General features: G+C 37.8%; 1 protein-coding gene and 1 pseudogene across 1 annotated transcript; one reads left to right on the forward strand and one right to left on the reverse strand.

Annotated features, from left to right (window-relative positions):
- Positions 1–4,853: 4,853 nt before the first annotated feature.
- LOC143540645 (cyclin-D1-1-like) lies at positions 4,854–17,212 on the reverse strand. The gene is made up of 6 exons (XM_077033645.1): positions 16,970–17,212; positions 15,867–15,956; positions 6,506–6,601; positions 6,212–6,413; positions 5,454–5,584; positions 4,854–5,358 (listed from the first exon to the last, which is right to left on the reverse strand). The coding sequence occupies exons 1-6, from the start codon at positions 17,210–17,212 to the stop codon at positions 5,155–5,157; spliced, it is 966 nt and encodes a 321-aa protein (XP_076889760.1). The 3' UTR covers positions 4,854–5,154.
- A 1,631-nt stretch (positions 17,213–18,843) lies between these two features.
- Positions 18,844–21,254, forward strand: LOC143540661 (replication protein A 70 kDa DNA-binding subunit B-like; annotated as a pseudogene).
- The last annotated feature ends 674 nt before the right edge of the window (positions 21,255–21,928 follow it).

A 21,928-nucleotide genomic window follows, 5' to 3' on the forward strand; every position in this document is an offset into this window, starting at 1 on the left:
GGAGGTTGGATGGGGGCAGGTGACCGGAGATGGTGCCGGAGAAGAGGAACAGTGGTTTGATGGTGACCGGAGAAGGTGACCACCTGCAAAAAAGACAGTGGTTTCCGGTGGTTTAGATTAGAGAGAGAAAGAGGAACAGTGGAAAGAGTATGGAGTCAGAAAGACGAAAAGACAAAAATACCCTCACATGCGCCTCACGTGAGGGTATTTAACTGGGTTTTTCTAACCCAGTTAGCGTAAAGGACATAACGTGCAGGAAAAAAATGTTTAAAGTACACCGCCTGCAAGGAAACTTATAAAAGGACACGAACCGTAATTCGTCTTATTTTAAAGGACAAAATTTGTAATTCTGTCAAAAAATAATGTAATTTACATGTAGTTTGTCCTTTTAAAAAAAATAAATTAATTAAAAAAAATCTTTTTCTATTAAGGCCTCATACATTCTAGAATATTTTTTAAGGCATTTTAAAGGAAAATGTAAATCGATAATACAATTCTATATTGACTCAAGCTAAAAATCATAATGCCCACCTACATTTATACTACTGTAATACAATATAAAATAACAAATTTTCTATATACACTGGGATAACTTACCCTATTCTAATTGGTTTATGGCCACAAATATCAATTTAAACCAAATACAAAATAGGAAGATATTAAATGTACAATACAAATATACAATAGCATGTTAGCTTACATGTGCAATGTGACATCAAGTGTAATATGATTTCTTGTCAACTAAAATATGAATTTAAGGGGATAAACTACATTGGAAACATATCAAATCATATATTAAATTCATAAATTGGTTTTGATTATATAGGCACCGGGTGTCGGGTGAGATATTTTGTTACATGTTTCTTCTTGTGTGGCAAATAATAAATAAAAAAATTAAGCAAGTCTCACAGTGGAAAAAATGTGTTTGTATACAAAAATCTCGACTGTTCTTCAAAAGGGTTTGGTTAAGTCCCATATGAAAAGTAATTTTAAATCCACCAATGAGAGATCGAGCATTTAATATAATCAACATCTTTAATGATTTATCAGTCTCTACCATTAACGCATGTACGTCATGATTGAGTTGTGAAATATGATCACCACTTATGATGATTGAAGAACGAGTAACAATACATGTCATGGGAATAGGAGTTTCCCGTATTCATCTTGTTAGATATAATTCTAATAAAATTTCATTCTAAACAACCAAATATTCGATAATAAAAACCTATTTCTAGACTGATTGTACATAACTACATAAATGGTTTTCTTTTTCTTGCATATATTTGTTTAAACTAGGTGTAATGGAACAATGCCCATTGCCACATCACCTTACAAGGGCGCCAAGCACCATTATACATGGATGGAGATGGGGCACAAAGGTGCTCAAGCGCCATGCTGGTGGCGGGCATGAGGCTCGTCTGCTTTGTGATTTAATTGTCACCCACTTACAAACATCCGCATCACCCATCTTTTTCTTGTTTTTTATTTAATTTGTCTTAGCTAGATCATTTTTATAAACGTCAATATAAACTTAAACATCACCATTCATATAAAAGGCAAATAGGCAACAAGTTACACCACCAACCCTTTATAAATTACAAAACTAACTCGCTTAAAAACTACATTGACAAAAAAGTCAGTAAAACCTTATTGCCTATCTAGAAGTGACGTGACAGCACCATTTTAGTTAAATCACTACACATAGTCTGCTATACTTGTGTCGTGCGAATGTGTTTGAATATGATTTCCTATAATCATTACTGTTACTATTATTATTATTATTATAGTGAACTACGGTTTTCGTCCCCGTGTTTGTCTAAATACGCGGTTTAAGTCCAATAGTTTTGCGATTTTCGACCCTGTGGTTTCATTTCACTTGCAATTAAACCCGAATTCACTAATCCCGTTAAATTTGGTCGTTAAACCCATCAGTGTATCCTTCATGTTAGGGGCAATTTTGTCATTTTTCCCAAAATACACCTCAGCCCCTCACGCGAGGGGGTTTGCGAATTAAGACTGGGGTTTATTTGGGTAGAAAAAAGACAAAACTGCCCCTCACGTGAAGGACACGCTGATGGGTTTAATTAGGGGTGCAAACCAGCCGAGACGAGCTCAAGCTTGACCAGGCTCGAGCTCGGCTCGTTTAACATACACAGAGCTCGAGCTCGGCTCGTTTCGAGCTCTATTTTCAAAGCTCGAGCTCGGTTCGTGAGTGGATTTTGAAGCTCGAGCTCGGCTCAGGCTCGGCTCGTTTACTATTGATCATTTATTTTTTTATATAATTATAATTAAATTTATATATTTTTTCTATTATAATTTATGTATAAAATAATATATATTATTTAGTTGTTTTTATTTATTTTTTCATAACATTATATACATATTAATTACTAATTATTAAATATATATTTAAAAATATATATATAAATGGCAGGCTCGTTTATTAAACGAGCTTATTTTGAGGCTCAAGCTTGGGCTCGACCTTGATTAAGCTCGGCTCGATCGAGCTTTTTAACGAGCCGATCTCGAGTAGCTCGCGAGCAGCTCGGCTCATTTGCACCTCTAGGTTTAATGACCAGACTTAACGAGATTAGTGAATTCGGGTTTAATTACAAGTGAAATAAAACCACAGGGATGAGAATCGCAAATTTGAAACTATTGGACTAGGACAAACCATAAGGACGAAAACCACAATTTATTATTATTATTATTATGAAATCTAATGGTTGAATAGATGGCCGTCACGAGAGGGCGGTGGAGATGGTGGCTAAGAGAAATAAGGGCCATCTAAAGTCATATTCAACATAAACACCCAAACTCATGGGACCCAACTAAACTCAAATCATAGCATGCAAGCATAGTACACCAAGTCCCACACTCATTTATTGTATTGCCTAATCACTCATTAATTAATTATATATAAATTAATTAAAAAATCATTTCTTATCTTGATTAGCCAATTAACTTATTCTTCAACTTAAACACCTTGAGAAGCATTTTCGTCAAGAAACATGCTTAAATTCAATAAAATGGATTATTTGTTCAATTCATTACACAAGCATAATAAGTTGAGGTAATAAATCACTAATTGTTTTAAACTCGCGCGTTCTGGTAATGACGTGGCGGGAACTATCAGTATGATTCATTACGGTATCGGTTCGTACTGTATTAAAAACTTGTAGGGTTGTTTGTGTAAATTAATGAAACTTCAAGGTTACAAAATTACAAAAGTTAGATTTGTGGGGATAAATATGTAACTGATTAAAACTTGTGGCATAGATTATGTAATTATTTTTGCACGAATTATAAAACTTGGATTTTAATATTCAGTATAATGCATGTCTTCGAATATCAGTATCACGTATAAACATATTGAATACCAATGAGAAAAGAACCTCATGGTTAAGCGTTTTTGATTAGGAGTATTTACAAGATGAATGACCTTCTGAAAAGTCACCACTCAGACAACGAAAAACAGAGTCTAGAGTTTCTCGATATAAAACGAACGATATCGATTAGTATCGTTAGTCGGATGCAATGTTGTAAGAGTCGCTAGTCGGGCGATGGGATAGGGACTATTAATTAATCAGGATTAATCGGATTGGACTTAAATGCATAATTTTTAGTTTTATACACACACATTTTTAATGTAATTTTTGTTTTATACACACACAAACACATTTTGCCCAGAAATTGGCTAGAATCTCGCGAGAAACCGCTGGTTTTTGCTGGATTATAACCAAAAACCACTGACTTTGGTCAAAATCTCGCTAGAAATTGTCGATTTTGGGTGGAATCTCGCCAGAAATCCCCGATTTTGGCCGGATTTGACCATTGACCAATTAATTGACCGATTAGTCCAAAATTAATCGGCAAAGTAGGGACTAACGATTAATTCGTCTAGTCAGGATTTTTGCAACACTAGTCGGATGTGATATGATTAAAGGTTTTAGTATGGTCCATTACACGTTATGATACACAGAAGCATGAAATTCCACACCATAAAGTATGTACTTTGATGTTTAAAACAAATAAGAAACCTACAAATAACTTTTTTGTCAATCACGTGAGTGCTGAAATTATATAATTAATTTCATGAATATTCGACATGACAAATACAAACACGGTTAATGAAACCAAAAAATATAATAATTATAATAAAAAAACAATAATAATTAAAGAAAAAGGCCCCAAAGACCTTTGGTTTGGTTAGGCCAAATTCAGACCATTAGAAAGGGACATTTATTTTCACTCTTACAAAATTATAACTATAATAAAATAATCAAACAAAATTTACAAACACGCGTGTCACCGTCACACGCGTGAAAATCATTAATCAAGAAGTAAAACAAAACAAGGTCCCGGGTTATGTAATGTTAATTAAACAAGATACCGGGACTAACCAGGCATTTTGGTAAGATGCGCCCTTACATTTCCCGCCAAAAAAACACACATGCACACGTGAGAAAACACGCTTACAAATCTAATAAGCATGTATCCCTCTCTCAAACCAATCTCAAAATCCAATCTCTCTTTTTTCTCCATAACATAAAAAAAATCAAATCTAATTTTCTAAAAAGATTAAAAGAAGAGTAGCATCCGTCGTCGGTTGTCAATCGTTTCATCCCCGTCCTTTGTTGTTTCGGTCTTATTATGCACTCATAACCAGCAGTATGATATAATATAATATGATCTAGTTCGATCCCTTTAAATGGTATAATAAATCTTTTTATATGTATATATAATAATATTATGTAAAAGTGGGGTCCACATACGCTCCACCCCTCAATCTTGATGCATTCAACAATGAATACCACCTTTGAATTCAACAACACTTTAACTTTCTTTGACACACCAACAATTGGCTCTTCTCCACTTTGTACTAAATAAACAAATTTTGATCACACCAAAATACTATGTACCAAACTCCCTTTGCCCTAGGGAACAAGCAAAAGTCATAATTATGAATTATGACATTTTGCATTTTGTATTAAAAATAAATTAATAAAATCACTCTTAGTTAATGTCTTTTTTTTTCTTTTTTTTTTTGGGAAATATTTTGATTCCTTTGAAAAAAATATAAAGAGGAATCTAGACTTATTCATATATATTTATTATTATTAATTTATTTGGTTTTTCGTCTCGTTTCGTTTAATTAGAGCTTGATCTTTTGTCATCGTCTGCCCACGAGTAGTTATTCAACTTCCTTTTCTTATAAGGCGACGACGAGGACGACGAAGATGACGAGTCGCCCGACTCGGTACTCAACCGAGTCGTCATGACTCGGACGTGCACCGGTAATATCTTTGAAGGGCTCACTCCTTGAACCAGTCTATAACATTTTGTGATCTTCTCCTGAAAGATTAGTCATTATTTCTTTAATAAATATGTTTATCAAAGTACAAGTTTTAATGCATTATGTACAAGTGGTAAAGCAGAAGGTGACATACTTTGCTAAGACCATCACACCATGATTCAGCATGATCAGCATTGATGAGTGAGAAGTTAGAAAGATCACTTGCTGCACACAGTATGGTTGCTGCAGCAATACATGATGGCCAATACTCAAGTAAACTTGCTTCTGCAATAGTCAAACTTTTTGGTCAATTTTTATTAATTTATTTTTTGTTGATTAACATGTAATTAAAAAATATTTTTTTTATTATAGCAAATATATATTATTAATAAACTTTTTTTGGCATTTGGAATCACATGCATGGATAATACATTACTAACAAACTCATAATAATAATAATAATAATAATAATAATAATAATAATAATAATTTAAGGCTAAAGGGTCTAAGAACATAAAATAAGTTTTTGATTTATTAATATCAAACATGCAAACACATACATGCATGCGGATAATTAAATATTAGCATTGTTTTTTCATAAAGGAAAATATCTTAATGGTTAGTTTTATTAATTTTTTATTTTTAAGTTAAATAATAAGTAAATGTTACCAAACTAGTAAATTACTAGAAACCTGCGCAACGCGGCGGGCATGACAATTACAACTTGCTACTGTTTTTTTTTCTTTTTATAGTTTATCAATTCTCTCGTGATATGTTTGTGTGTGTTAATAATTATATTTTCACTCAGTATCCTAATATATAAATATCTACAAATTCCGTGGAATAAATTTGTTTTAAGTGAAAATTATTTCAACATTTTTTATTGGTTCGATATATATTATAGTTACATACCTTGAATATTTGATAGGATAATTTGGGTAGCCCTTGAGATAAGGAATCCCGTGTACGTCCCAGACGGGTCGATTTTGTGTGAAAAGAATCCGATAAAGCTAAATGGTGTAACGGATCTTAGTCTCCAATCCAGAACACTGAGCACAAGAAACTCCATTCGTCGTATTGTTTTCGACTCAAAAATATATTTTGCACCTTCAACCTTTGTTGATGATCAAAAGATTAATTTGAATATATGAAATATTAATTAAATATTAATGAAATGAAATAAATTAAAAATGTTGATAATATTACTTGAAGATCAAGGATTGAAGGAATAAGTGTTTCCTCCATTTTAGCAGCTAAAGACAAGCAAGCAACAGATAAGAGTTGCAAAGGCCACCCATTTGCCTGTTAATTATTATTAATGAAAAAGATTAGAAAACACAAAAACAAAAAGTAATTGCATAAATAATTAAATATAATGTTCATAATAATAGAGGATGATTATATAAATATAATCAGTGTTTTCCGTGGGACTAGTAGAGACAAATGGGCACATCAAAATGCCACCTTTTGAAAGAATATTGGATCTCCTTTTTATTTTTTGATTTTACTTTAAAATTAAAAAAAATGTATAATTGTTTATGAACGCGTTTAATAAAACACCACTTTTAAATAGAGAAATAAATAGGTCGTATAGTTTATTATAAGTAGTGTTGTCTAGATATAATTAAGAAAGAAAGACAGTTATGTTGTACCTGTCATGTTTACCAGTTTTATAAAATTTGTACTTATTGCTTTAAATGTGATAAATATGACAGTTATGTAAAACATAATTGTCTTACTTTCAGTCGGTCACCGTCGCTGGTGTAGTTTTACTTGACAATTTAAAACACCAATTTTAAATAGAAAAATAAATAAGTCTTATAGTTATAGTTTATTATACGTTGTGTTGTCTGGAATAGTGACATACTAAAAGAAAGACAATTACGTTTTACCTGTCATGTTTACCAGTTTTATAAACTTATTGTTTTAAATGTGGTAAATATGACAGTTATGTAAAACATAATTGTCTTACTTCCAGTCTGTCATCGTCACCGGTGTAGTTTTCTATTTAAAAGTAATTTACATAAATGAAGAGGTAGGTCCCAGCAGAGCCCAGTTGGACCCGCAAGACTCACCTTGAAGAGGGACGTCTGCGCAGAGACCAACTGGTTCCGCAGGACCCACCATGCTCAGAGAGATGAAGACCTTACGCGCAGTACGCCAGCTGTTCCCGCAGGAAAAGCCTCCCAGTGGTGAAGTACCCCGCCTGTTCCCGCAGCTGCGGATACAAGCCATCAGGGAAGGCTACCCCCACTAATAGTAAGGCTACACGCACAAGGCACTAACTCTCAATAATTCAGTAATGTCACCTGAAGAGGGACGTCTGCGCAGAGACCAACTGGTTCCGCAGGACCCACCATGCTCAGAGAGATGAAGACCTTACGCGCAGTACGCCAGCTGTTCCCGCAGGAAAAGCCTCCCAGTGGTGAAGTACCCCGCCTGTTCCCGCAGCTGCGGATACAAGCCATCAGGGAAGGCTACCCCCACTAATAGTAAGGCTACACGCACAAGGCACTAACTCTCAATAATTCAGTAATGTCACCTGAAGAAGGAATGAGCAAGGCGGGAATACTCCCGCCCAAATGAGCCAGTCCGTACGCTTCTGGAAGATCTTTTGTACTATACCTGCCAAGGTATGGACAAAATAGACAAGATCTGACCAAAGCAGCCCATGAACCAATCACAGGGTGACAGCTCACCGACAATAGTACGAGGAGGAGCACGCTCTAGTACAAAATGTCACTATCAGCCGCTGCCTACTCACCAACCCTCATCGTGGCATGTACATAGCCTGCAGTTGGTGGGAAAGGAATAGTACACAGCCGGCCATGTCACTATCAACCGCTGCCTATCCACCAACTACCAGCATGGCACGTACGTAGCCCACAGTTGGTAGAAAAGGAATATTATACAGCTGGCTGTACCTGCTTGGAAACCTACCTTCGGCTATAAATACTCCAACACCTTGGAACGGTATCATCATCTTATATGATCTCATATCATCACATATCATCTGATATTATCTTATCTAGCTATTTCTCTTAATATACACTTATATTCAGAGCAATCTAGTCTGATTCTTACGCCGGAGGGTGGTCACAAGGAGGTACACCCCCTTCTCAGTGACGAGCTCACGGTGTCTGTTTTGCAGGTCATCAGAAGAATAACCATCTTTGCCGGACCTAACCCTCGTGGGAAACATCTACTTAACCCTAGGATTATCCGTAATCTGCCGGGGTCACTTAGTGTTTCTTCATTGGCGCCATCCGTGCATAAAAGCTAGAATTAATTTTCTCAGTTTTTTCAAAACCTCTGGAAAGATGGTTAAGGTTACTCCGATGCCAAGGCCAACGAGTGACCAGGAAACTCCGGTAACCACAACCCCAGCTACCGGGGGGAACACCGGCGAGTACACAATTTTTACGAATACTACCCCGGTTACCCAAGCTGGGGCAAGTGCAGTAAACAATCCTTCACTGGGATTCACCGATACCCAGTTGGAGAGACAACAGACGAGGCTCCCCCGCCAAACACTTGATCAAGTTAAAGCATGGGCGGAAGCACGTCAGAAGGAATTCCAAGCTGAGTTGGATGAACGCTTAAGTTCACTCCAACAGGCTGACGAATTCGGAAGCACTAGACAACAGCTCAACATGAGCAATGAGTGCGAGTACTTGGACGACGATTGGGAGGAGTCCGACAGTGACGCAAACCCTCGTCATAAGGCGAAAAGGAAGCGCAAGGAAACGGACTTCCAACCGAAAAGGAATTTTGGAGAAACTTTCAAACCAAGGAACGCGGGAGGAAACCCACGTAACTTCTCCAAAACCTTTAGACCAACTGTTGCAAATGCGGGAACGTCCAAGTTTGCAAGGGACATTGCGGAAGCAATCGCCCCGAAGAGTGCCAAATAGATGTCCAACATCGGCACTTATGATGGTATATCCGACCCAGACGATCACTTGAACAGATTCATAGCGGGGGCAACTGTCAGCAACTGGACGGAACCCACGTGGTGTTATATGTTCCAGATGACGCTGGTTGGAGCGGCCAGGGCGTGGTTTGATCGTTTACCGGTCCACCACATCTATGATTGGGCGGACTTCCAACGCAAGTTCAGCCAGCACTTCAATCAACAGAGGAAATATACTGAAGAGCAGTGGACGATCCTCAACTGCGTTAGAGAGGAGGATGAATCTTTACTAGACTTCATCACTCGCTTCAACTCGAAGAAGCTGAGTCTGGGCACCATAAGATAAGATCTTGTTCGCGCCGCTTTCATCCAGGGCGCCGAATACCCAGAGCTTATCCGCACGTTGACGGGTAAAGACGGCATGCCATCCACATGGGATGCCATGATGACGGCGGCCAAGCGCTTTGCCGAAACGGAGAAGCAACTGGGTAGGGATCTTCCCCAGAGTACAAACCTCTACACGCAAAGGACTAGAGAAAACAACGTCCGGACCGCCCGGCAAAACAAAAAGGGAAGCTAGGTATTTGGCAGTCAAGGGTAAACTTTGACACCTCATCCAGCTCTCGCCCTCTAGTAGGCGGAAGGGATAACACGCACCCATCAAGCCGAAACCCCCGGTGGACGCCACTCACCAAAAGCGTCACGGAGATATTTGCCACCGAAAAACTCCCATGGCCAAAAGCTCCAATGGTCCGACAGCGACATAACGCGGATCAGAGCAAATCCTGTGACTTCCACGGGACAAAGGGTCACACCACTGAGGAGTGTACATCCTTGAAGGATATTGTTGAAACATTCGTCAAGGATGGAAAACTTACACACATTGTGGCATCAATCAATAATGGAGGGAGGAATTAATCCTATACCTTTCCGCCACAGATAGAGCAACCGGGGCAGTCCTGCTAGTAGAGCGAAAAGGCATCCAGATGCCAATCTACTATGTTAGCCGTGTCCTAACAGACGTAGAAACCCGGTACTCTACCCTGGAAAAATTAGTCTTAGCACTTGTACAGGCTTCACGCAGGCTAAGACGATATTTCCAAGGTCACCCAATCACCATTCTCACCAACTTCAAACTTGCAAACGTTTTAGGCAAACCCTAATTGTCAGGACGCCTAGCCAAATGGGCAATAGAATTGGGAGAATACGCGATAAGTACAAGCCGAGGCCAGCCATAAAAGGCCAGGTCTTGGCCGACTTTATTGCAGAAGTCCCCGCTTTGCGGGAGAAAGAGTGCCAGGAGGAGGCTCAACCCTCTCCAGCACAAGACATCGATGATGTCTGGCGACTCTACACTGATGGAGCAGCCAGCAACGATGGTTCAGGCGCAGGGTTGAAACTAACCAACCCAGCAGGCCAAGAATACACTTACACTATTCGACTGGATTTTCCAAGTACGAATAACGAAGCGGAGTATGAAGCATTCTTGGCCGGGCTGAGAATTGCGCGTAAGATGGGAGTGAAAAACTTGGAAGCCCACGTGGATTCCATGTTAGTAGCCAACCAAATAAACGGGACGTACACGGCCGTGAACGACACAATGGCCCTGTACCTCGCACAAGCAAAAACCTTATGCGCAATTTTAACGATTGTAAGGTCATACACGTCAAGCGTAGCGAAAACAAATCTGCGGATGCGTTAAGCAAGCTTGCATCATTAGCCTTCACCCACTTGGGAAAGGACATCCGCATTGAACTCCTTGGAGCACCATCAGTCCCGCACAAGGAAATCTGTGTCATCCAAACCGGCACAGAAACGTGGATGACACCAATAATAAATTACCTTGCGGCAGGTATACTACCAGAGTCAAAAACACAGGCAAGAAAAATACGCTGTAAAGCACTGAACTATCAACTCATCGATGACATCCTTTACAGACGTAATTTTCTTGGCCCACTCCTAAGATGCGTAGACAACCAAGATGCTGGCTACCTCCTGAGGGAAGTGCACGAAGGCATCTGTGGAGTACACGCAGGTCCACGCGCTGTTGTAGCTAAGCTAAACAACGCGGGATACTTTTGGCCGGGGATGCATACGGATGCGCTGGCATACATCAGAAAGTGTAGGTGTTGCCAACTCTACGTACCCAACACGCATCGCCCGAAGAATGAATTTGTTCCAGTCACCTCTTCATGGCCATTTCAGAAGTGGGCCATCGATGTGACAGGCCCATTTCCCACAGCAGCAGGGAACGTTCAGTTTCTAGTGGTAGCCATCGACTACTTCACCAAGTGGATAGAAGCAAAACCCTTAGCCCAAACAACCGCAAAACATATCAAAAAATTTATTTGGGAATTTATTATTTGTCGTTTTGGACTTCCACAGAATTTGGTGAGCGATAACGGCACCAACTTTGCTGACAAGAAGCTACAAAAGTGGCTGGAAGAACTTCAAATCACCCACACCTTTACCTCAGTGGCGCACCCGCAGGGTAATGGTGAGGTGGAAAGAGCAAATAAGAGCATCGTCGACGGCATAAAGAAAAGACTATTGGAACACAGATCCGGCTGGGTGGACGAAGTTCCACACGTCCTTTGGGCAAACAGAACGCTGAAAAGGCAAGTACGGGAGAAACCCCGTTCAGCCTCACTTATGGCACTGAAGCCATGGTCCCGGTCGAAATTGGTCTACCCTCACCAAGGGTTTTGATTCAGCCAGAAGACAATGATGCAGAAAGACGGTTAGACCTTATGCTAACCGAAGAACGCAGAGACTTAGCCGCAGCGCGTGAAGAGAATTACAAGCGACAAATGCAAAAATACTACAACACGTGGGTAAAACTCTGTAACTTCAATGTAGGAGACTACATATTGCGTAACAACGAGGCTTCGAACCAAGAGCGCCCAGGAAAGCTGGTCCCGGTCTGGGAAGGACCATACATTATCAAAGAAGTTTTGGGAAAGGGCGCATACCGGCTCGAAGGGCTCGATGGCACCCCCATCCCAAGAACATGGAATGGAGCTCAATTACGCAAATGTTACATGTAGATCAATTCCAAACTTATAAAGAAAAGGCCTAGAGCCACTTCTAATGGAAATGATTCTCCTTATCACATTGACGCTGATAGTCTTACATTTATACTTATGTTCTGACCACACTGATATGCCGGTATTCACCGCATAAATAAGTGGGGAAGTAAGTCGTTCCGTGTGGAAGGCGGCAAAACCCGCATAAACACAAAAAACGGCAAAAATTTCTAAGGAAAAGATGATGAAAACCTTCACGCAGGTCAGTTATAGATGAAGTTTGGTCATCCCACTAAATGAAAGTGACGGTCCTACCCGCACAATCATGATAGAGGAAACTGAACATTAACCTATTGACAACCGCGCGTCGAAAGGTTAACTTATTCAAAACACTTAGAAAATTTATAAAAAGATGAGGAAAACCTTCACGCAGGTCAGTTATAGATGAAGTTTGGTCATCCCACTAAATGAAAGTGACGGTCCTACCCGCACAATCATGATAGAGGAAACTGAACACTAACCTATTGACAACCACGCGTCGAAAGGTTAACTTATTCAAAACTACTCAAGAAATTGCTAAGTTAAATTAAAATATGCGTGAAACAAAGATTCAAAAATAAGAAGGAATATACCCCCTTACCTTGGTAACCAAGAAACCGTAAGACAAGTGCGGGTACAGTGTCAAGGCGAAACCCATCACATACTTAGCACCTGCAGGGAATTGAAGCCAAGAATACCTTGGAAACCAAGAAACCGTAAGACAAGTGCGGGTACAGTGTCAAGACGAAACCCTTCACATACTTAGCACCTGCAGGGAATTGAAGCCAAGAATACTTTGGAAATCAAGAAACTATAAGACGAGTGCGGGTACAGTGTCAAGGCGAAACCCTTCACATACTTAGCACTTGCAGGGAATTGAAACCAAGAAGGATCTTCTGGGCCATGCTTGTGGAAAGGGAAATAACATCCCCGCATAGCGGGAACGTTGAGAACTAGATTGTTTGAAGCTCCAGGATGGAATTGGTTGTTTAACATGATTGATCACTATGTCTAAAACTACCAAAACCTCGTGGAGAATCTACACAAGTGAAACTCAACGCTCCTGACTTGCGAGGAGGTTACACACTTACCCGCATCATACCCAAAGATCAAGCAGAAAAGTCAGGAATTTCTGCACGTGACATTAGGAAAACCGCGGGAAGAATCCCCACGGAAAACCTTAAAACTAAAAACCCTTTTCAAAACCCCTTGCTTAAGTCCAAAAGTTCACCTCACTTATTAACAATTCATGAGAAGAACAATGGACTGGGGGGACTTGAAGAGGTAGGTCCCAGCAGAGCCCAGTTGGACCCGCAAGACTCACCTTGAAGAGGCACGTCTGCGCAGAGACCAACTGGTTCCGCAGGACCCACCATGCTCAGAGAGATGAAGACCTTACGCGCAGTACGCCAGCTGTTCCCGCAGGAAAAGCCTCCCAGTGGTGAAGTACCCCGCCTGTTCCCGCAGCTGCGGATACAAGCCATCAGGGAAGGCTACCCCCACTAATAGTAAGGCTACACGCACAAGACACTAACTCTCAATAATTCAGTAATGTCACCTGAAGAAGGAATGAGCAAGGCGGGAATACTCCCGCCCAAATGAGCCAGTCCGTACGCTTCTGGAAGATCTTTTGTACTATACATGCCAAGGTATGGACAAAATAGACAAGATCTGACCAAAGCAGCCCATGAACCAATCACAGGGTGACAGCTCACCGACAATAGTACGAGGAGGAGCACGCTCTAGTACAAAATGTCACTATCAGCCGCTGCCTACTCACCAACCCTCATCGTGGCATGTACATAGCCTGCAGTTGGTGGGAATGGAATAGTACACAGCCGGCCATGTCACTATCAGCCGCTGCCTATCCACCAACTACCAGCATGGCACGTACGTAGCCCACAGTTGGTAGAAAATGAATATTATACAGCTGGCTGTACCTGCTTGGAAACCTACCTTCGGCTATAAATACTCCAACACCTTGGAACGGTATCATCATCTTATATGATCTCATATCATCACATATCATCTGATATTATCTTATCTAGCTATTTCTCTTAATATACACTTATATTCAGAGCAATCTAGTCTGATTCTCACGCCGGAGGGTGGTCACAAGGAGGTACCCCCCCTTCTCAGTGACGAGCTCACGGTGTCTATTTTGCAGGTCATCAGAAGAATAACCATCTGTGCCGGACCTAACCCTCGTGGGAAACATCTACTTAACCCTAGGATTATCCGTAATCTACCGGGGTCACTTATTGTTTATTCAATAAAGTAACATGCTATATCTTAATTGCTTTTAAGGGATATAATTTTACACAAATGTGACACAGGTGGACAAATAGACAGCAAAGCAGTTGAGCCCTGTATCACCATAAGCATATGATTATTGCTTGATAAAGAAGTTTGCACTAATTAACACACACGCACACGCACTTATATTCATCATCTGATATCTAAAAATATTTGGTAGGTAAATAATGATAAATGTAAAAAGTTGTTAAAACTTAAAAACATGAAATCATATGGGACCTAGTACTTTGTTTAGATCATGCAAAGACACCTACAAGATGGAAATAAAAGGACAAATTCAAGTAAGTTGTATTTCCTTATTGGTTCAATATAATAAATGAACAACATGTTATGTCAATTCTTCTTTAACAAGATATTATTAGAAATATCATTTTTTTTTTCAAATTTTAATTAGAAAAGGTAAAATGCAAAAATTTCTTTCAAAGTGATGAAATTTTGTTCCAAGTACAGTAAAGAAAGAAACAAAAAGAGGGCAAAAAAAATGTGATGGGCCCACTTAATTATCAACTAGTTCTCACTTCATATGAATCTCTTCTGAAAAGTAATGGTTGTAAACAATTTTCTTATTTGTAACATTATTATATATATATATATATTAAATAGTGAAATTAAATAATGTCTAAATGTTTTTTTTTTTTTTTGAATGTTTAAGCTTACCTCCTACTATTTACATTATACCGCCCATGCCAGGAATCGAACTCTGGACCTCTCACCCAAAGGCCAAAGCCTTTACCATCCCACCAAAGTGGTGATGGCATATTCTATTACTAGGACAATATGACAGACATGATAGTGTCATTTTTTTTCAAACACGTATACGAGACAATAAATATTACATTGTAACGAAATAAAAGTCGTAAAAAAGCTTGAAAAATTTATAATTAATACGCTTATTTTATTTTTAGAAAAGGGTCATGGCTAAAGGTAACTAAAGCGAATACCATGTATTATATTTAAAAAAATGAAAGTACAAACAGGTTAACAAGTGTTTAATCTGTTTGAACATGAATTTAAACATGTCAGAAACGCGTGGGCCCGTTTCGAAACTTGTTAAACTCAAACCTTAGCTCGTTTAGCGTCGTGTCATGTTTACAGGTTCGTGTCATAAACTGTCTACGCTAAAGTTAACTAATTATTAATGATTTAATCACATGAATGGAGGTTTTAATTGTAAAAAATCATGTTCATCATAAATCCAAACCACTTTTAGAGAAAATAAAATAAAATTTTAAAAAAATGTTTTAGAATATTTGACGGAGACACCAGAATATACCACCGGAAAGCCACGGCAATAGATGAAACGATCCAGGTAGTTGACGGAGAGGTACGCCGTCAACGGCTGAAAACCGTAAAACCTTTGCACCTGTTAAATCACCGAAAACAATACTCGTATCAATATTTCATCAATGCAACCGACTACTAATAATTAATAATCAGAACGTGTTTTACAAATATTAAATCCAGTTCAACACGAGTTTTAAATGCTAATAACAACCAGCGCACATGTTGTTATTATCATCTAAAACTCGTCTTGAATTATAGTGAGCATCGATTGCTCAAAAAGTTAGTAAGACATATTCCAGCTTATTATTATCATCTAAAACTCGTATTAAGCTGGAATATGTATGCCTAACTTTTTGAGCAACCTGTACACACTGCATCACAATATATTCAGCAGGAGTTTTAAATGATAATAACATTTTTCGTGTTATGAAAAAATCGAATCCGATAACTGAAAATCATTCAACTTAACGATTTTAAGAGCGTCGATTAACAAACAACAATTATAATAATTTTAATATTATATTAAAAATACTGTTTTCTAAAGCTGTTTGTTAATCCGCACACTTAAATCCTTGAATTGAATGATATTCAGTTATCCGATTCGATTTCTTCATAAACACAAAAACTGTTACTATCATTTTCCGTGAGTCGACGGGGGTTTGACCCGACCAAAGCAGCCAATATTATTATCATTTTAATAATAATAACAACAATAATAATAATAATAATAATATTATTATTATTATTATATTATCATTTTCTGAAAATGATAATAATACTGTCTACTTTGACCAGGACGAACCGCCGTCGTCTCACGGAAACTGATAATAACAGTATCCGTGTTTACAAAGAAATCGAATCCGATAACTGAAAATTATTCAATTCACGGATTTAGGAGCGCGGATTAAAAAACAACTTTAGAAAACAATAATTTTATTAATAATATTATTAAAACTATTATAATCATAATAATAATAATAATATCTATTTTAGCGGGGCGAACCACCATCTCCTCACGGAAAACCATAACCAGTTACGGTTTCCGTGTTTTCAATTCAGTTCAACCAAGATCAAATGGAGATTAATAACTACCTTAAGTATCCAGGCAACCGATTCTTCCCTCGCGGAAGCATCGAGCGCCTGCGACTGAAACCTCTCAACGTAATCGATTCCCGGAACGAACTTCCGTTCCTGCCGAACAAACTCGGCAATCGAGTCATCGAAACCGGCCGAATAATCGAACTCGTAGTCACAGTCCGCCCGGTCGTCGCCGGATAATATGCCGGAGTCCTCGCCGCAGAGTAAATCGGAGAAACAGTCAGATAATAAAGACATATTGATGATGATTGATATTGTTCATAGTGTTGGTATGAACATGTTTAAATTTGCTGCTATTAAAAGAATTGAAGTGAAATATAATAAGTGATGGAGTGATGGTTTCGTGTGTGTTGTGTATATACTTATATATATGAAGTTGTATACGTGTCAGTGTGTATTGACTATTAAGCTACAAGTTTTCTGCAACGTATTTGTAAAGGGATTTTTTTAATTTTTTTTTTCTTTTATTTTACACTGTTTATAAATAGAAGCCATGCTTTTTCAGTTTTTTTTAACACTACTTTTATGAATTATCAATTATCTATATATATATATATATATATATATTACATTATTAAACATATAGGCATTCTTTCACATTCCATACTCTCTCACCTTCAGACGCCGTAGAATTAACTGCCCCTTGCCTGACAATTACAGCTCCGACTTCCAACTCCAGAAAGAAGCCTACCTGCCGGCGACTTAAACCCAACAGCCAACCTTAATCTCCTTCTCTCTATATGTACGTTACAGCCCCAGTCATCATCAATTTCTTCTTCAACAACCAATCAATTCCTCAATATTTTTTTTAATTCATGTCGGTTTCTATGTAATATAGTCATCCTGATTGCTACTTCCTATGCTATAAATACTTCTTCATCATCATCACAATCAACTGGGTTTAATTGTGGTTTATTGATTTATTGATATTAGATATGTTTTACTCTTCCTTTGTATTATGTATTCTTAATTCCCATGATTCTTGATTATTCCTATTCATTACCCTTTTGATTTCATTCTGCTTTGAACATGCTACCTAATTCACGTTTTCATTACTCTTTTGATTTCATTATAGGGTTTCTTCATCATCATCATAATCACCAAGGTATAATTATGGTCTAACTGGTTGACAATTAGGTTTAATTCCCTTAGGTATAGATTTACAGGTTAAAATTACACCACATTACCTCATGTTTCGGTTGAAGAATCTTGAAAACTAAAGTGGCCCCTTTTTCATAGGTTTAAGAAATTTTGTGACATTGTTGTTTGATCTAGAATTTTAGTTGTTTGAAGATCTGAAAATGAAGTTAGCTGTTGTTGGATTTGGTCAGCAGTTGCTTGACGTCTGCTTTTTTTCTATTATTTTTTTCATATATGAAGTCAGGTTTTATTAGTTTGAGTTTATAGTTGGTTTTAAGTTGTCTGCTTCACCGTTATATTCGGCCCGTTTTAATGAAAATTTTGGCTTGCTAATTCGCGTTTTCATTGCTCTTTTGATTTCATCATGTTTTGAACATGTTACCTGATTCACCTTTAAATTTGGTTTCATTGTGGTATACTGGTTGACAATTATGTTTGCTTCTCTTAGGTACCATAACATTGATTCAGAGAACTCGACTTTAAAGACATTTACATGTTAAAATTACACCAGATTAGCTCAGCTTCACCATGAATCCACCTTGGGTTTTGTTTCTCAACATTGTTATTCAAATGTCTAAGTTCCACTAATTTTTATATGCTTTACATAAATTTTAGTTACTTGTAACTGTCCTGGTGATGCGATCTGGCTATGCCATGTAGTTGTTATATTGACTTCTGGTGTTGACTCCTAATCTTTTATATAAAATTCATGGCCTTTCTATTACAGCATGTCAAGTACGTCTATACCAAGGCAGGTTTACCCCCTCGCTTCCTTGAACCCATACCAAGGAAACTGGACCATTAAAGTGCGTCTCACGGCTAAAGGTCCCATGCGTCGCTACAACAACACACGCGGTGAAGGATATGTTTTTAGTGTCGAGCTAACTGACGACGATGTAAGTTTCCGTTATCTCAATCCTCATTATATATTATTACAAAAATATGGAGATTATAACAAATATAATTATAGGGTACTCAAATTCAAGCAACCATGTTTAACACTGCTGCAAAGAAGTTTTTTGAAGTATTCGATCTGGGGAAAGTTTACTACATATCGAGCGGATACTTAAAAAGGGCTAACAAAACATACAATCGTGTAGACAATGATTATGAAATGACCTTGAATGAAAATTCACAAGTGGAGGAGGCAGTTAACGAACCTATTTTAATCCCGGAAACAAAGTTCAACTTTGTCCCAATTGATCAACTAGGCCAATATCTACATAAAAAGAACTGATTGGTATTAAACTTTTAGTATATCTTTGTATTTTCATAGAATTACAATTTGAAATCTTTAATTTATTAAGTAAATATGTTCCTTTACTTACAATTTTACCTCCTTCAATTATTAAGTGCAGGTGTTATTGGGTTCGTACAACATGTATCATCAACTATGAGCATCCAACGGAAAGTTGATAACGAGATCGTTCCAAAACGTGACATAACTATAGCCGATGACACGTAACACCACTTTTATAAGCCGCTTTACCATTTATATCCCCTTTTATACGTGCGTCCGGTTTGCTTGTTGATCTTTCAGGATGAAGTCAGTAATTGTATCTTTGTGGGGCCCCCTTGCCACCGGCATTGGTAACAAACTGCTGGACATGTTTGATGCCTCACCCATTGTTGCAATCAAATCGTTAAGAGTATCTGGTTTTGGAGGTAATTCATAAAGCCAACCTATGTACATCTTAAATGCACATGCTTACATACCATGTTTAATTACGTCTTGCTTATTTGTTGTTGATTATTTGCTTTAGGTATAACATTGTCAACAATCACCAACACTATCATCGACATAAACCCAAACAGCCCTGAGTCACATAAACTAAAAACATGGTATGGTTCAGAAGGAAGCACCACGAAATTTGAATATGTGGGGTCCACTTTCAAAACTGGGCTTATAAATGATGCCCCGTCGATGTACTCTGATCGCGTGGGACTCAACTACATAACCAACAACCTGTCTTTGGGTGAAGAAAAGGTATTAGCTTCCGACAACCTATCACCTAAAATGTCACAAGTAACAATAATGTCATCCAACATCATACCAAGTTTTACTTATTATGTTAGCCTAACAGTTACATTTGTCTTGTAGCCTGTATATTACACTACACGTGCATGCATGAGTTTCATCAAGACTAACCAACCCATGTATTATCACGCCTGCAAAACTTGCAACAAAAAACTTACTAATAATGTTGGTTCCGGTTACTCATGTGAAATGTGCAAAACAACACAAACTGACTCTAACTTGAGGTGTGTGCAACTATAATGATTTTGACTACTACTAATCATGGCCATGACATGTACATAATTGGTTGATATTACAGGTATGTTGTGTCAGCCAAGTTCTCAGACACCAATGGTGAAGCTTGGATGTCTTTTTTGCTGACGAGGCAGAAACCATAATAGGCTGCTCTGCTGCTGAACTTGATAACATGAAGTCAAAGGTAAATCCTAAAAAAACTAAAACAACCGCTATTTTAGCAACATATTGTCCAATCAATACTGCTAACCGATTCGAACATTTAATAATATGATCTCCTTACACAAACTTATTTCGTTAATATTCAGATTTTATGTTAGTTCAGTTTTGTATGATACAATACTGAATAGTTATATTGGATTTCTTATTTATCAATATGCTAAAATGATGAAGACATAGATCTGCACTACTCATCTGCATATTGGCATGTGTTATATATATATATTTTAAATACAGTTGGTTTTCCTGTTGTTATGTAATTTGAATAATTAATACTATTTGAATATCACTTTTGTAAATTTTGTTACCATTGCAAACAGTTATTAATAATTATAATAACCAAGTCAGATTTTATTAGTGACTATAGCATCTTATTTGTTAATACGCCATATCACATGCTTGGGTGACTATTAGGCACACATTCAGGTTTCTAATTCTCCTTTCAACTGCTTATAGGACGATGGAAGCGCTTATCAAACACAGCTTAAGAAAGCAACATGGGTCCCACATGTTTTTCGTTTGATGGTTGCACCACAGGAGTACAATAATGACAAAAGACAGAGGATTACTGTGAAGATTGTTAGCCCGGTTGATTATCCGGCTGAATCTAAGTTCCTGCTGGATGATATATCTTCAACGCAATCTTGATACACATTTGTTTGTGCATTTGCGTTTTAGAAAATGAAATCGTAAGATGCTGGTCCTACTTTTGTTACCATCTATCGTTATTTTTTATTTCAAATGCTTGTTACCTAGCTTATAGAAGGACGTTTACCAGCAATTTGCATGGTTTTTATTTAATAGAAACTCATCTATTACATAAAAAAATTGATTTCCAAAAGGAGTATTAAGTAGCCGACTTGCACTTTAACTTATTCGAGAATGGTTAGAAACTCGAATAAAGTCAATCCCAAACCATAACTGATTTAATTAGGTCCACCCAAACTTGACATAATTACTTTAACTAAGCCCACTTGCACGAGTTGCACTTTAACTTATTAGAGAACGAGTTTTTAAAAACTCGGGGCAAACCTAAGCCAATAGTAATTTAATAAAGGAACTTCTCTCAAACTTCACAAACTGAATTTAACTAAGCCTGCTTGTATATTATTTGTATAACTGTCACAAGTTTTGTTCTATGTAACATAAATATTATTATATACAAAATTATGTTATGATAACTAAATAGGTAAAAATAGTGAGCTGATATATGATCGGCTCAAGTTATGGGGAAACGAAATTGAACGAACCAATAAATGTTGTATTCAAATGAAACATGCCAAGATATGGCATTTTAGGGTGAAACGGGCCAAAAGCTGGTG

The sequence above is a fragment of the Bidens hawaiensis genome, unplaced genomic scaffold, assembly GCF_021521415.1.
Source record: "Bidens hawaiensis isolate Kalapana, Puna unplaced genomic scaffold, B.hawaiensis_p1.1 tig00012287_1, whole genome shotgun sequence".
Classification (NCBI taxonomy): Eukaryota; Viridiplantae; Streptophyta; class Magnoliopsida; order Asterales; family Asteraceae; genus Bidens; species Bidens hawaiensis.